The sequence below is a fragment of the Ranitomeya imitator genome, chromosome 3 (assembly GCF_032444005.1).
Source record: "Ranitomeya imitator isolate aRanImi1 chromosome 3, aRanImi1.pri, whole genome shotgun sequence".
NCBI classification, from domain to species: Eukaryota; Metazoa; Chordata; class Amphibia; order Anura; family Dendrobatidae; genus Ranitomeya; species Ranitomeya imitator.
In genome coordinates, this window is record NC_091284.1 from 794,899,812 (window position 1) to 794,916,424 (window position 16,613).

The 16,613-nt window shown below is 49.4% G+C and overlaps 1 protein-coding gene across 1 annotated transcript in view; it reads right to left on the reverse strand.

The window, feature by feature from the left end:
• The window catches only part of ANGPTL5 (angiopoietin like 5), a 62,103-nt gene that overhangs the window by 21,214 nt on the left and 24,276 nt on the right, over positions 1-16,613 (reverse strand). The window contains exons 4-5 of the mRNA XM_069759917.1: positions 4,856-4,949; positions 3,668-3,768 (exon numbers count right to left, since the gene is read on the reverse strand). Coding sequence (XP_069616018.1) covers positions 3,668-3,768; positions 4,856-4,949 — 195 coding nt within the window. The remainder of the gene's footprint in view (positions 1-3,667; positions 3,769-4,855; positions 4,950-16,613) is intronic.

Consider the following 16,613-nt stretch of genomic DNA (forward strand, 5'->3'; position numbering starts at 1 on the left):
CCCGTCCATAACAAAAGACTGCCCGTCCATAACAAAAGACTGCCCGTCCATAACAGAAGACTGCCCGTCCATAACAGAAGACTGCCCGTCCATAACAGAAGACTGCCCGTCCATAACAGAAGACTGCCCGTCCATAACAGAAGACTGCCCGTCCATAACAGAAGACTGCCCGTCCATAACAGAAGACTGCCCATCCATAACAGAAGACTGACGGTGCATAACACAGGACTGTCTGTCCATAACAGAAGACTGCCTGTCCATAACAGAAGACTGCCCGTCCATAACAGAAGACTGCCCGTCCATAACAGAAGACTGCCCGTCCATAACAGAAGACTGCCCGTCCATAACAGAAGACTGCCAGTCCATAACAGAAGACTGCCCATCCATAACAGAAGACTGACTGTGCATAACACAGGACTGCCTGCCCGTCCATAACAGAAGACTGCCCGTCCATAACAGAAGACTGCCCGTCCATAACAGAAGACTGCCCGTCCATAACAGAAGACTGCCCGTCCATAACAGAAGACTGCCCGTCCATAACAGAAGACTGCCCGTCCATAACAGAAGACTGACTGTGCATAACACAGGACTGCCTGCCCGTCCATAACAGAAGACTGCCCATCCATAACAGAAGACTGCCCATCCATAACAGAAGACTGACTGTGCATAACACAGGACTGCCTGCCCGTCCATAACAGAAGACTGCCCGTCCATAACAGAAGACTGCCCGTCCATAACAGAAGACTGCCCGTCCATAACAGAAGACTGCCCGTCCATAACAGAAGACTGCCCGTCCATAACAGAAGACTGCCCATCCATAACAGAAGACTGACTGTGCATAACACAGGACTGCCTGCCCGTCCATAACAGAAGACTGCCCGTCCATAACAGAAGACTGCCCGTCCATAACAGAAGACTGCCCGTCCATAACAGAAGACTGCCCGTCCATAACAGAAGACTGCCCGTCCATAACAGAAGACTGCCCGTCCATAACAGAAGACTGCCCGTCCATAACAGAAGACTGACTGTGCATAACACAGGACTGCCTGCCCGTCCATAACAGAAGACTGCCCATCCATAACAGAAGACTGCCCATCCATAACAGAAGACTGACTGTGCATAACACAGGACTGCCTGCCCGTCCATAACAGAAGACTGCCCGTCCATAACAGAAGACTGCCCGTCCATAACAGAAGACTGCCCGTCCATAACAGAAGACTGACTGTGCATAACACAGGACTGCCTGCCCGTCCATAACAGAAGACTGCCCATCCATAACAGAAGACTGCCCATCCATAACAGAAGACTGACTGTGCATAACACAGGACTGCCTGCCCGTCCATAACAGAAGACTGCCCGTCCATAACAGAAGACTGCCCGTCCATAACAGAAGACTGCCCGTCCATAACAGAAGACTGCCCGTCCATAACAGAAGACTGCCCGTCCATAACAGAAGACTGACGGTGCATAATACAGAACTGCCTGCCCATAATACAGGAGAGGGCTGAAAACCATAAAGGGCTAATAACCTTGGTAAGAAGGCTGGATATATAATCAGAGGTACAGCTTAAACATGAGCATCTTTAGGGGAAAGTTCCTAGATACTCCAGACCTGGCTATTACCATACTGAAAACACGTGGTGTATAGGGCAGATTTACCAAGACTGGCATTTTATACACCAGTGTAAAAAAAATTATTAGAGTACTCTGTGCAAATTTATTAAAAAGTGCAATCCAGTTAATAAATTTGGTGCAGATTTAGACTGTACTAATGTGAGAAAATTAAACCTACAATGCGTATATGTGCAAATATCAGCCAAAATTATGCTATTTACTGGCATAACATCTATGATGGTTTGTGTATGTGGGTCTAAGCTTGAGTTATGCTAATGAATGGTGACGGAAAGAGCCAAATAAAATATATATTCTCCAGATCAAGAAGACCAGCTTAAATGACAGAGAAGGGTTGTCACATGCTTATTATGTATTTACTGTATGTTTGACACAGAGACCATACCAGAAAAAGGAAGAGCTGCTGAAGAGGTTGCTAGCAGGCTGTTACAAGTGTCAAAAAAGAGTTGCAAGAATCTCTAAAGTGTCGAAGGACAATTGTACATGTGAACTGTCTACCTCTGTTCAAGCCAATCTGTTGCCTCTTGCAAGACTCTATAACCACAACCATGATGTTTATTGCCTCCCTATGAACTGTCATCTGTGTGTGACTGAATTCCTTCTGTCATCTTTTTGTGAATAGTCACTATAATCAAGGGCCTCTACATCCGATAATATATCAAAAGGGGCGCAACAACACCTAAATCACATATGCCAACAACAGATTCAACTAAACGGCAGGTATTTTTAGAAAACCCTCCTCCAGCAAGAGAAGCTACAACTGTTTAATGACAATGTTTGCATTGTGGAAACATGTGCAATTTCCTTGTCAAGTACGAGTTAGACGTGAGGCCAATAGTGTTACTGTGCTAGTTTGTGTGTGTTTGAAAAATTTTGGCCATACTTCCTCGTGGTACATTATGACCACTTTCTCAACTTTTGGCGAGTATGATGCGGAAATCAAACATTTTGCACAATTTAGAACTTTTTCAAAGTTTGCAAATTTTGGGAATTTTTGTTCAATTTGTGATTTGGAGCTACAGTAAGTTTACTCCACAAACTGGTGTAAACTGCTCGACAAATCTGAGCCTGGGTGTGTAAATGAATGCTCACATCTGTAGGAACGGATCAGAAGACATCCAGTAACACCAGAAGCTTTGTGTGACAGACAACTTAAATTGTTTCGAGACATAAAACACTGAAGTAATTTGCTGGCACCACAACTGGAATTCACAGCGAGAAATACAAGTTTACGAGACTGTGAGGACAAAATGTATGATTTACTCTTCGAGAATACAATTTATAGCTAACAATTTGCAGTGCTCCTCGCTCCAGGATACAATGTTTTAATGTCACAATGGATTTTACTGGCCCATAATAACTTAAAACCACATATAACATACAACGTCACGGGCAGCACTGACCCTTTAATTGGTAAGATGTCTATGACTGCCCATAGTAACAGGCAATCAGTGTGTGTCATTATGGACAAGTCGATTTGGTGTGGCTAAATCACTGATTTGTTGGCTAATAGCTAAACAGGAAATTAATTGAATGAAAACTAAAAAAAAGAAAATTGTAATTGAAGATTGCATTCACCAGATAGGTGACCTTTCACTTAAAATAAGCTCTGGAGGCAGATTATCAAGGAGATCTATGCCCCGCCCATAGACCTTAACAGCATCAATAACATATTAAAGAAATGTGGATTTCTCTGGAATAAGACATTGGATCGCAGATATCAAGGTATTATTTTATTCAGCTTCTTATGACCTACATTCCCATATAGGCGGCTTAGGAGGGTTGATCCTACTGACAGATTTCCTTTACGTTTTGGCAATTCAAATCCCCAAATAACATATCCGGTAACATATAAAAACAGGCATTACATACAGACAAAAGTTCATAACAGCGGTCAGCCCGAGGGCTGGGATATTTCTTGATGTACGGCAGGCTCTGGTTTTAATTTCATGATTAATTATGTGAGATCAGGACTGTGTGCATCCTACACATCACAGTCAGCAGAACACGGGGAGATCTGCTCTCAGCTAATTACCTCGAATGGGAAGTGACTTCCTTCTGGCTGGATAATGTATATTCCACTTGGAGCTTTTGAATTTGTTCCAAAATGGTCCTTGATATCAGTGCAATCAAATCCTGCAAAGAAATAAAAAAGGAAAGGTCTCTGCTTTACTAGTACAAGTAGTAACCTAGAAAACACAGGCTAGCTTTCTGTATGCTATCCTGTAAGGGTATGTTCACACAGTGTCTTTTATACACCGCAGTATCTACTCAGTTTTCCAAGATGAAGACGGTTCAGGAAAACACTGGGGGAGTGGACGTCACCTAAAAAATGTGTATGTTCCTTCCTATACCACTTCACAGTTTTCATGAAGTAGAGTTCGGTTTAACATTGCTCTTTGTAGAGCTTTTTTTAGAGCTTTTTCAGGAGGCTTCAAACGAACAGCACCTGAAAAAGACATTGTTGGCCCATATCCGAACAGGGCATTAATGTGACTTGATGGGTAAGGGGGCTTTCACATACACGCTGGGTGGATCAGTCGGGGCTTATGTGCAAACCCCCGGGCAAAAAGGGATTCGAATGAATGCGTCAACTGGGCCATAGACTGTAACGGTGCGAACGAGCGCTCTGCCGTACATCAATTTAGAGCGTGTATGCCTACAGGTGGCATCCGCCTTGTGTAGGCGCACATTCCCGAAAATAATGCACGTCAGAGGCACGTTCGCTCTGCTGGCACCATTATAGTCTATGGTCCTGTCGACGCATATGTCCGAAACTTGTATGTCCCGACGGGTCCACAGAGCGTGGCCCTAAATGCAATGTGAAAGCTTCCAAACAGCTAACCATATATTCCAGGATCCCATCTCATACACTATTCCATATCTATCCATCCATCGTCAAAGCTTGTGATAAATAAACATAGCTTAGTAAAATCTTAATTTCTGACTTTTTACCCATCCATGAAAAATATGGAAATAAAATGGTAGAAATGTTATGTATTATCACCCTTTCTGTATTATTTATTGTCATCCTAATGAAGATCTGTCACCAGATTTCACAATACAAACTGCATAAATGCTCGACTTAATTTCAGGATCATGCAGACATACTGACATGGATTTTCAAAGTAAGTGCACCAGTGTCATCAGGTCTAAAACGTCTAGTTAATGATCTGTGCACTTTGTATTGTGAAATCCGGTGACACAAATCATAAACTCTTACCATGTGTCTGAAAGGGCCTATGAGGAAAAGGATCTGCGTGTTTTTTCAAGACTTCTGCATTCAAAAGAAGAACCTTATTGGTTAGTTCACTCACCTATAGGTAATAAGGAGAATATTAGGTACAGTGCAACATACAGAATTTTATAATACAAGTTAGATAAAGATTTGCAGTAATGGAAAAGGGTACGTATAGCATAAATAGGCAGATTTCATATTTAGAAATCAGGTGATAAACCCCAATGAGATGTAACGGCTATGGATTTGTTGTTCATTTACTTCCTAAAAGCAAAGTTAGGCAACACTTTTAGGCTACGTTCACATTGGCGTTCCGCCAATGTGCGTCGCTGTTGCGCCGGCGACGCAGCGGCGACGCAGCGGCGACGCAGCGGCGACGCGCCCCTATGTTTAACATAGGGGACGCGTGCGTCGTTTTGGTGGCGTTTTTCGCCACGTGCGTCGTTTCCGACGCTAGCGTCGGACGCAAGAAAACGCTACATGTAGCATTTTCTGTGCGTCCGATTTTCGTCGGAAAACGACACACGCGTCGCAAAACGCGCGCGTTTTTGCGCGCGTTTGCGCGCGTTTTAGCGTGCGTCGCCAACGCACGGCGGCGCAACGCTAATGTGAAAGTAGCCTTAAAGGCAACTTTTTTAAAAAACAACTCCTACCACTTTGCTGTTGTAAGAATGTGCAACGCCTTTACATAGCTGGCTGTTCTGCTGACTCTAACAACAGTAATGTCATATTGATAAGTATGTAAATGGCAGATCGGAGTGACAAGAGAGAGGCAAGCACCCACGGCTTCAGGAAGACAGATCATGCAGGTCGTACTGTATCAGAGAAAGGATAGTGAGGAAAGTATACAGTGGCAGTCTGCTGGGGAGGTGAGGACTCACACAGGCTGTATAGTGTGCGGAGAAAAGAGGAACGACAGCAGAATCTGTATGGGAGAAATACACAAACATCTTAGCATCAGTCTGTCTGCACAATGGAGAGGAGATTATTTGTGGACTGTAAAGAAGACAGCAGTCCATGACATAGGGTATACGTGAGTTCCGTGACCTGGAAAAAATTACCCCAACCCCCTTAAACAGATCTCTTAACAATCTAAAGAATAAACTTCTAACGTACTCAAAACAGCAGACGGAGACATATGTTGGATTTAATTGGCCACAGCAGCCATTTTATTAAATAAAAGATAACAGAACTTTTATGACAACCCAGAATAGGAGGGGCGGTCCTCGAAGCCCCAAAGTTATAAAAAACTCAGTATCCCAAAAACTCCACAATGTTCAGCCCAGGATGAGTCTTACCCCCAGCCGTAAAGCACCAGCTCAGGGATAGATAACAACCAATCCTGGTCCACCGAACCCACCCCCATGCCAGGGGTCCATAAATCCACCTCACGCGGAATAACCGTACCGCGCCTTGTTAAATTCTCTCATGGGGTGTCCAGGACCTCTCAAGATCCCCACCCCATTGAACCACGATTTACCATTTCCACCGACTTCGAGGACCTCCACCCCCGCCAACTGCCGTGACAATACCCTGACAGCATTCACATAACAAAATAAATACATTTAGACGCCTCTTAAAACAATACTCCAAAAGCCCACATATGCCGACTTCACCCCCCCCATTACCCTAACCAAAAAAGGGAGGGTGGGCGGGAGATTCCTCACTTGTCACGCAGGCACCTAAAATGGATGCCTGCGTGAGGAGCGTGCCCCTTTTTATGTGCCCCCTCCCCACAGTCCCCTAGTTCCACCCCTTATTTTCAAAAAATGCCCCTAAAGCCACCCCTCAAGTTCCCAGTTAACCCCTTACCACCGTATCCCTTCTAACTGCTCCAGCTCCCCAGGTCCCACGTAACCCCGTCATGGCGGCCTCCCTTTACGTGCCGTGGGCCCCCAGTACGGCCTTTCTTGACATAGGGTATACCTGAGTTCCGTGACCTGGAAAAAATTACCCCAACCCCCTTAAACAGATCTCTTAACAATCTAAAGAATAAACTTCTAACGTACTCAAAACAGCAGACGGAGACATATGTTGGATTTAATTGGCCACAGCAGCCATTTTATTAAATAAAAGATAACAGAACTTTTATGACAACCCAGAATAGGAGGGGCGGTCCTCGAAGCCCCAAAGTTATAAAAAACTCAGTATCCCAAAAACTCCACAATGTTCAGCCCAGGATGAGTCTTACCCCCAGCCGTAAAGCACCAGCTCAGGGATAGATAACAACCAATCCTGGTCCACCGAACCCACCCCCATGCCAGGGGTCCATAAATCCACCTCACGCGGAATAACCGTACCGCGCCTTGTTAAATTCTCTCATGGGGTGTCCAGGACCTCTCAAGATCCCCACCCCATTGAACCACGATTTACCATTTCCACCGACTTCGAGGACCTCCACCCCCGCCACGAACACGAATGGCCTGACACCTTAGCCATTCATGTCCCTCCACACCTTCAAGCTTAATTCAATGCCACTACGGATAGCCAAACACCACATATCATTACCCACCGCGTTCAGGTGCACGCCATCAGCTCTCCAGTAAGCTCCTTGACCCGATTCCAAGTCCACATGTCTCACGGCCAACGCGCCATTCCTCACCATAAACCGAGATATGGCTCTGTTTATTTTAATCCGGGCCCTGTTCACCCCCTCGTGTGATCTAGCACCTCTCCATCTTTTACGGGGAATGATGTCGGACCACACCAACAACACTTTTGGAAACATGACCCAGAACCTCAGGATATCGAATTTGATATCCTTAATCAGCTCCCTACAAGACCGTTTAGCCAAATCATTCCCCCCTAAATGTATCACCACGATCTCCGGCACTCTATCCAGTCTAACAAAACGATGAAATTCAGGTAACCATTCCTTCCACACCATCCCCCTTTTACCGATCCATCGTAAAGTCACTGTCTCTCGAGAAAGGCCCAACTGACGACCGTCCGGACGAACCGCAGCACGCAACGCAGCCCATACAACATACGAATGCCCCATGATCCAGACGAGCATCGGATCAGGCCCTGCAACACAGAAAGAAAGGCAACAAACAATTAACTTAACACAGCTTCTAACTCACAATAGGTTTGGGCGAACATACGACTGGAATCTTGAAGATTCCCACCTCCCAATTCTCCGAACCACATCCTCACCAAGGCCCCACCTAGCGGCCTCAGTCGCTGCCCCGATCCTGAAGGAGTGACCACTATATTGTGTTGCAGGTAAGCCCGCTGCCGCCAAACATTTCCTAAAAACAGAAATAAACTGAAAACGGGACAAGAAAGACCCATTTTCGTGCACCAAGAATGGCTCGTCTAACACCCCGCCCTTTGCCATGTACTTCTTCACGGATGCCACCGGGCACACCGGGGATCCTTCAACATTGAACAACACCACTTTGCACCCTTTCCCATACACGTCCGTTTTGGAAGCCTTAATAAACACTACCACCTTATTCCCTTCGACATCCACGTTTTCTCTTAACAAAATACCTTTTTTACTAACGGACGGGCTAACCAACTCACCTAACCGAAATGCCCCAAAGAAGGCCAAAGAAAAGGCTGCACAGAACAGAACCACTTCCCATTCGGAAAAACACACCTCTTGCAACTTCCGCTCAATGGCTGAGAGCACCTCATAAGATACGGGTCGGCGACCGTCCGAAGCCTTCCAGCCTTTCTTCCAACCCCGAACAACTTGCCGAACCAAGAAGGATTTCGTTATATCCTTACCCCCCCTCCATTTAAGGTTGAAGGCTAGCCCCGCCAGAAACTTATTCAAACGTGTCACAGACCAACCTGCCTCCCAATGATGACCTAAGAACAACAACAAACCATACTCCTCCTCCATATCCTGGTCCATACTTGACATCCAGGATTCCCACAAGCTCCAAGCCTGATTATAATGAGACCAAGATGAATCCGCGAGCGATTTGGTAAATAACTCTGTTACGGCCCTCGCGGCAGGTTCCACAACTCCACTGGACAATCCCGGCCCGCGCTCTCCGCCTGTGGTGCCAAATCCCGGAAAAGCTGCCACTGAAATTGAGAAAGAGCAACAACTATTGGATCAGGCGCTGACAAGCTAACTTCAGATACAATCCATAAGTTAAACTTAAGACCCAGGAAAACCAAGTGCTGCAAGACCTTCACTACTGCAGGCGTAGCCGCTGACAAAGAGTTTACCGCCGTCACCGTTCCAACATGCTCACAATGAAAAGAAATCTTCAAATTCCTCAATTTGTCACCCCACAGGGCCAACGCAACTACCCTGGGGAACAAATGCAACAGTAGCCGGTTGTTTGTTAACCCCTCCTCCTTCCATTCTTCCGGCCAAGCCGCTGCTGACCAGCTACCATGAAAGAAAAGACCAAAGCCACTCATTTCAACGACATGCACCAAAATGCCCAAGGAGGTAGCATCTGCCACCGGCTGAATCCACAGAGATCTGCCATTGTACTCGTCCAGAAAATCCGCCCACATCTTCAAATCGTCCCGAAACTCTTTCTTTATCCTGATGAAATGCAAAGGGGACTTTACCCCTACTGTTGCCAAGGATAGGCGGCGGCAGAACGCTCGACCCATCGGCATGATCCTACATGCAAAGTTCAGTTTCCCTAACAACGATTGCAAACTGCGCAAATTTATCTTCTTCAAACCAATCGTATTAACCACATCTTGGCGCAACGCGGTAACCTTGTCTGCAGGTAGCCTACATTCCATTGCTACCGTGTCGATTTCAATGCCTAGGAAGCTCAACACTGTCACCGGACCAACTGTTTTATCCTCCGCCAAAGGCACCCCGAAGTTTTTTGTCACACTCTCCATTGTATGCAACAAAATCGAACAATCTGCTGATTCCGCTGGCCCTATAAACAGAAAGTCATCCAGATAGTGCGAACATGAGCGTATCCCAGACACATCTTTCACCACCCATTCTAGGAACGTGCTGAAGGCCTCAAAGTAAGCACATGAAATCGAGCAACCCATGGGAAGACAACGATCAACAAAGAAGCCGCCATCCCAAAAACAACCCAATAAATGCAAACTGTCAGGATGAACTGGCAACAAACGAAAGGCCGCTTCGATGTCGGTCTTAGCCAGCTTAGCCCCCTTTCCACATGCTCTAACCCACTCCATCGCTGAATCGAATGATAAGTACGACACCGAACTCAACTCGGGATCAATACCATCATTAACCGAAGATCCCTTCGGAAATGACAGGTGATGGATTAACCTAAATTTATTAGGTTCTTTCTTAGGGACCACGCCAAGAGGTGACACCCTCAGATTTGCAATCGGAGGGGCGACAAACGGGCCTGCCATTCTTCCCAGAGCAACTTCCTTATTCAACTTCTCCGACACGACCTCCGGGAATTGTAACGCCGATTTCAAATTTTTTCTTTTTAAACTAACATCCTGCTCAACATAAGGGATTTTGAAACCCTCCTTAAAACCGTCGCGCAATAAAACTGCAGCTGACCTATCAGGGTATCTACTTAGAAAGGCCTCCATCACGACCCACTGCACCGGAGTCACCCCTTTTGTCAGCTGAATCTCCAACTTTTTGCCTGTTACCCCTGAAACATTTTGAAGCGCTATGCACCCCCCCGCAGGTTGAACACTCGTGCCTATATTTACACTTGCTCCCGAATCTGCATATGCCATCATTGAAGGCGAAACACAGTCCCTTCTGCAAAGCCGCCGAGTGTCCTGACTGCCCTGAACTCCCGGCGCCCCCGTGAAAAGGCTGGCTAGTCTGACCTAAACGGGACGGGACCATAACTCTCATCCACAACGCTATGTCCTTGTGATCCCACCTGATACTTGGCCTAAAAGCCTTACGCTGACGAAACTGTTCGTCATAGCGTAACCAACCCTGTCCCCCATAGGTCCTGTAAGCCTCCCCTATGGCATCTAAGTAACAAAATAATGCCGAGCAATTTTCCGGGGCCTTCTCCCCGATTACGCTAGCCATAATAGCGAAAGCTTGCAGCCAATTTGAAAATGATCTGGGAATCAGCCTATATCTCCGTTTCTCCTCATCTTCTTTTTTAGAGTCCTCCCTTCTAGGTCTATCCAAATTAAATCTCTCTAGGGGTAAAAGAGAAAATATTTCTATGTACTCCCCTTTCCAGATTTTTTCCCTAACCTCTTGTTTTAAATGTGCCCCTAACGGGCCCTCGAAGCAGACATAGACCTCCCCCCTAGCCGCATCGTCTAGTTGCGGTACATCCTCCTTTTCCTTATCCTGCAAAGCTCCCTCACCTGGTGCATCAATTCCTGACCCAGACCCTGGTGCTGTTCCGTCCTTCTCCCTTGATGAGCTCCCCGTGTCTGCCGCAGGACCCGCACTGCTGGATGTACCCGTAACTTCAGACAACTGTCTAGACCCCTCAAACGACCCCGTATTTCCCAACCAAGCAGCTGATGGCAAAGACCCCCTGCTAAGACCGGACCCCCACAAGCCCGCTAGCTCCCCTAAACCTCTAAGGATTAAACCCATACCCCCGCTAGCAACTCCCGAAGTAATGTCACTATTCCTAGCTTCAGGGGAAACTATGCCTGGCAAATTAAAGATAGGGAAAATGTTCTCACCTAGCTGCCTGGGTGCTGTGAGCCCAGCAGCCGAAGATCCAGCTCCCAGCCGAAGGTGTCCTGCATCCCGACCGGCTTGATCCGCGATGTTGCCCGCCGAACTCCTGGCGGCTGTATCCGTGTCCTGGCGACTCGGTGATGCCGTCGACTGCCCTGGTGCTGCGGAAAGGGAAAAGGCCGAGCCAGCATCCTGCCGCCCGATGGAAGATGTGCGGCTCCTTGCCACGGATACGTCCCCGGCACTGCGTACCGAAGCGACGGAATGTCGCCTGCCGGAATCCGGAAAATTTCCGCCACCACCAGCAGAGGACGCAGATCCAGGAAAGTTCCGGCCATCACCAGCAGAGGGCGCAGATCCAGGAAAATCCCGGCCATCACCAGCAGAGGGCGCAGCTGCAGGAAAATCCCGGCCAACACCAGCAGAGGGCGCAGAACTTGCAATATCCAGGCCACCACCAGCAGAGGGCGCTGCTGCGTTGAAGACTCCAGAGCTGTGCACTGCAGAAGGCCGCACGCTGATGCCAGGGCCAGCCGACTGCCGCCCGCATAATCCTCGGCGCTGAGGGGCCACCGCACCTGACCCCCGTCTCCTCGGCTGTCGCTGCCTCCCACGCTGAGCGGCGCCAGCGGGCATGCTGGCGGCCGCCGTACCGGCTCCTGCTCCTGCCGCCCCACGTCGCCGGGACACTGAAGGAGGGGAGGAAGGATCCACCCCCCGTTGTAGGCCCCGCCGCACTGGAGGATTCCTCCCGGCGCCGCGCTGTGAGGTGGAGGGAACAGCGCTGCTTACCGGAGGGTCCGCAGAGGGGCTCCTATTTCGGCGCCGGGCCCTGGGGATGATGTCCGGGCTTAGGCGCGCCGGAGGCCTAGTCCTCCGCGGCCGGCGCCCGTCCTGCGGTGCCTGCGATGGTGCTCCCGATGTCCCCTGGAGAAGGCTGTTAACGGATGCATTCAGCCAATCTGTCCCCTGGGAGCTGGCTGCCGTCCGGAGACGCTGGAGGATCGCTTGAACGTCCATTCTGGTAAGTGTGACAGAGATTCCTCACTTGTCACGCAGGCACCTAAAATGGATGCCTGCGTGAGGAGCGTGCCCCTTTTTATGTGCCCCCTCCCCACAGTCCCCTAGTTCCACCCCTTATTTTCAAAAAATGCCCCTAAAGCCACCCCTCAAGTTCCCAGTTAACCCCTTACCACCGTATCCCTTCTAACTGCTCCAGCTCCCCAGGTCCCACGTAACCCCGTCATGGCGGCCTCCCTTTACGTGCCGTGGGCCCCCAGTACAGCCTTTCTGGAATGAAGCTGTGTTAGTACATGAGAGCTAGTGAAGCCAGCATTATCCTAGATGCACAGACCTTACATCCTGCCTATATGGAGTGCCCCGTTAAGTCAGTGGGGTACTTGGTCTTAAAGGGGATGTCACGGTGGCTGCGACACGGTCCGTGGCCCTGGACATCCAATAAAAGGGGGGAGGTCTTTTAAGGGAAAAATGTTTATACGTCTGTTGTGACGCCACCTGTGGTGTTCGGTCAATAGTGGGACCGACGCTGCGTTAAAGAGGTCCTCTGGGGGATTTTATTGCAGCACTGATGGTACACTTCCCACAAGTGAAGCGGGGTCCCCAGAGGTCCTGAAGTGTTTGGTGATGATGATGTACGCCAGGCAATGATTAAAGACACAAGTTGTAAGTCTTTACCTTGTTTACTGTAGTTAGCAGGCCACAGTCCAGGGTACCAGGCACGGATGATAGCATGGCCCGGCCGGCCCAGAGGCAATGGAGGGTTCCCTTGTTACAGTAGAGGTCCGTGAGCCTTTCCAACTAGCGCTTGCTGTATATGAAGTCCCTGCTGCCTGAAGCTTTTTGCAGAGTCCATATTCCCCCTGTCCTGAAACAGGTACCTGCATGATGGGCAGCTTGAACCTTTTTACATGCCCCGGGGCTCCTCAGGTGCTGCTGCGTCTCAGGCTACTTTCACACTAGCGTCGGGTCGAGGTTCCGACGCTAGCAGTGAATGCGCCGCACAACGGAGGCAGCGGATGCATTTTTCCTGCGCATCCGCTGCCCCATTGTAAGGTGCGGGGAGGTGAGGGAGGAGTTCCAGCCGCGCATGCGTGATCGGAAAAAGCGGTCTGTCGGCAGCAAAAAACATTACATGTAACGTTTTTTGCTCCCGGCGGTCCGCTACAACACGGCGCAACCGTCGCACGACGGTTGCAACGTGTGTCAATGCGTCGCTAATGTTAATCTATGGGGCAAAAACGCATCCTGCAAACAACTTTGCAGGTTGCGTGGTTTCTCATAAACGACGCATTGCGACGTATTGCAAAAAACATTAGTGTGAAAGTAGCCTCAGGCTTGGTGTGGGCCAATTACATACAGTTCTCGGCCCTCCGGTTCTGCTCTGTGTAACGCTCGCGCCGAGACTGGTTGGCGCGGGCACCTGGGGGTGTGGCCCCACTGGACCACAGACCGAACTTCCCTGGAAGGGGCGTAACTAAGTAGCTTCCTAGGTGTTCGCTGGAGCCTCTGATGGTGAGGTCAGACTTGTGCAATAGGAAGCTACCAGGTGCCACTCCAGGGTGGAGTCGGACTGTGGATGCTGATCCCACCGGGGACAAGACACGAGCAGGCAGGCACGGCTGTGACACTGGCTGACAGACGGGTATGGCAGAGGCCCTGACGGGCGGACTGGCTTGACGGAGATACAGGCAGGCAGACGGGCGCGGCTGACACTCAGGCAGACAGGCGGGCACGGCTGGCACTGGCAAACAGGACTGATACTCTGGTAGGAACTGGTATTCAGATGGATGTGTGGAAACAGGTAAGAACCTGTTCAGACTGGAGAATATAAAGGAACAGGTAGAGACCTGTAGGGAAAGTTGCAGAATTAAGATAAAGCAAGAGTGGAAGAAAAGCTGAATCGCAGGAGGCGGAGTGCGAGTAGAAGGTGGAGCTATGAGCAGAGAAGGAGAAGGCAGAGCAGAGAGCAGAGGAGAAGGCAGAGCAGAGAGTAGAGAAGGAGAAGGCAGAGCCAAGGACGGAGCCAAGAGCGGGGACGCTGGAGGCGGAGCCAAGAGCGGGGATGCTGGAGGTGGAGCCAAGAGCGGGGACGCTGGAGGCGGAGCCAAGAGTGGGGACGCTGGAGGCGGAGCCAAGAGCGGGGACGCTGGAGGCGGAGCCAGAGCGGGGACGCTGGAGGCGGAGCCAAGAGCGGGGACGCTGGAGGCGGAGCCAAGAGCGGGGACGCTGGAGGCGGAGCCAAGAGTGGAGACGCTGGAGGCGGAGCCAAGAGCGGAGACGCTGGAGGCGGAGCCAAGAGCGGAGACGCTGGAGGCGGAGCCAAGAGCTAAAGACGTAGAACCGGAAGGAGCGGTGCCAGGTGGAACCGCAAGGAGCGGAGCCGTAGAGCAAAGCCACAGAGAGCGGAGCAAGGTCAGAGAGCAGAGCTGAGAGAAAAGCTGAGAGAGACAGAGCCACAGGTTGTGGTAGAACTGAGTAGAGAGAAGCAGAGCCACAGACAGTGGCGAACAGAGCAGAAAGATAAGGCATGGCACTGGGTGAGTGAGTAGATGTAACAGGCAGGTGGGGAATGGAAGGCCATGCAGTGATGCCGGCAGGGTTGTTACAGTACCCCCTCCTTTACGCCCCCTCTTCTTCAAACCCGCTAAAATGATCCATAGAAGAAGAAAGAAACCACTCACAGTCCAAGTCATAACATCTTTAGAGTAGGATAAGGCAAACGGGTCACCAGGAATCTCAGAAGACAAAAGTCTCTTTGTGCCCAACAGGGTTAGCTTCATCAGAAATCTCGGATAGCAAAGTCTCTTTGTACCCAATAGGGTTAGCCTCCTCAATGGACTGGACCATTTCTTCTGGGTAGACAAGAAGCAGGGACTTGGATGCTACTGGTTTGATATCTTCAACAGCCGGCCACTTAGAAGCCGAAGGAACACTCACAGGATACATCTTCTGCCCGATATCCAGAGACAAATTTTCAGGTAGCAGAGATGTCTTGATATTTTCACGAGCCGGCCACATGGAAGCCGAAGGAACACTCACAGGATACACCTTCTGCCCGATATCCAGAGATGAACTTTCAGGTAGCTGAAATGTTCCAGAGTACTGAACACAGGAAAAATTACTGGAGCAGAGGGTGGAGAATAATAACTGCACCGGATCAGGAAAAAACTGAGAGGAGAAAACTTCTGTTTTGGAATCTTCACCAACCGGCCATATGGACGATGAAGGCACCCACATAGGAACCATTTTCTGCCAATTATCCAGAAAAAAACGTCCAAGAGGCGGAGGTATTTCCACGAACAGGTTACAGGTATAGTCATTAGAGTAGTGAGGAGAGATTGTCACCGCTTTCCCATCTTTGGTAGCATCAGCACACCTTGACTCGACGACTAACAGGTTACTGGTATAGTCACAAGAGACGTGTGGAGAAATAGTCACCGCTTCCTCATCTTGGGTGACATCAACACACCTTGACTCGACGACTAGCAGACCAGCTGAAGAAGAAGACAACACAGTTGACTGTCCTTGATGCATGGGAACCAGACACCTCTCATGACTGGGTAAATTCAAACGAAGTATTTTGCAGGAACTCTTGACCAGAGCGGATGGTAGAGTTCCAGGCTCAGAATGACCCATGGGCATAACAGACAGCATACGGTAGATAAACTTCTTCGTGTATAAGGCTCCAACTTGGAGCTGTAGTTGTCCTTGCAGGACTAGACTGCTCTTGAGTAGGGCTTGACCAACTTCAGACAACGCCCTTACCGGGTTCTGGAGCTGTATGACAGAGACCACACACCGACTCCGAATGGTTGGCGACTTTACCACACCAAAGCTCCCGGAAAACAGAGACACAGTCTTTGATTTTAATGGAGAGTAGGTACTCTCACCTAGGGCAGCCTCTCCTGCTGGCCCAGGGTTTTGGAGTTTTAGATCTACAGGGCAGAGACCATCTGGATGTTCCTTGCAACCGCAGCGATACCGCGTTCCCTTCTTGCGGCTGGATTTGGGCTGCTGCTTTGCCAGCCCACTTTTATCACCCTTCTGGGGTTTTGCTTGGGTGGCTGCTGGGACAGGTAGAGGAACAGGTGGGTCTTGGACGGACTTGGTCTGACGTGACGATTT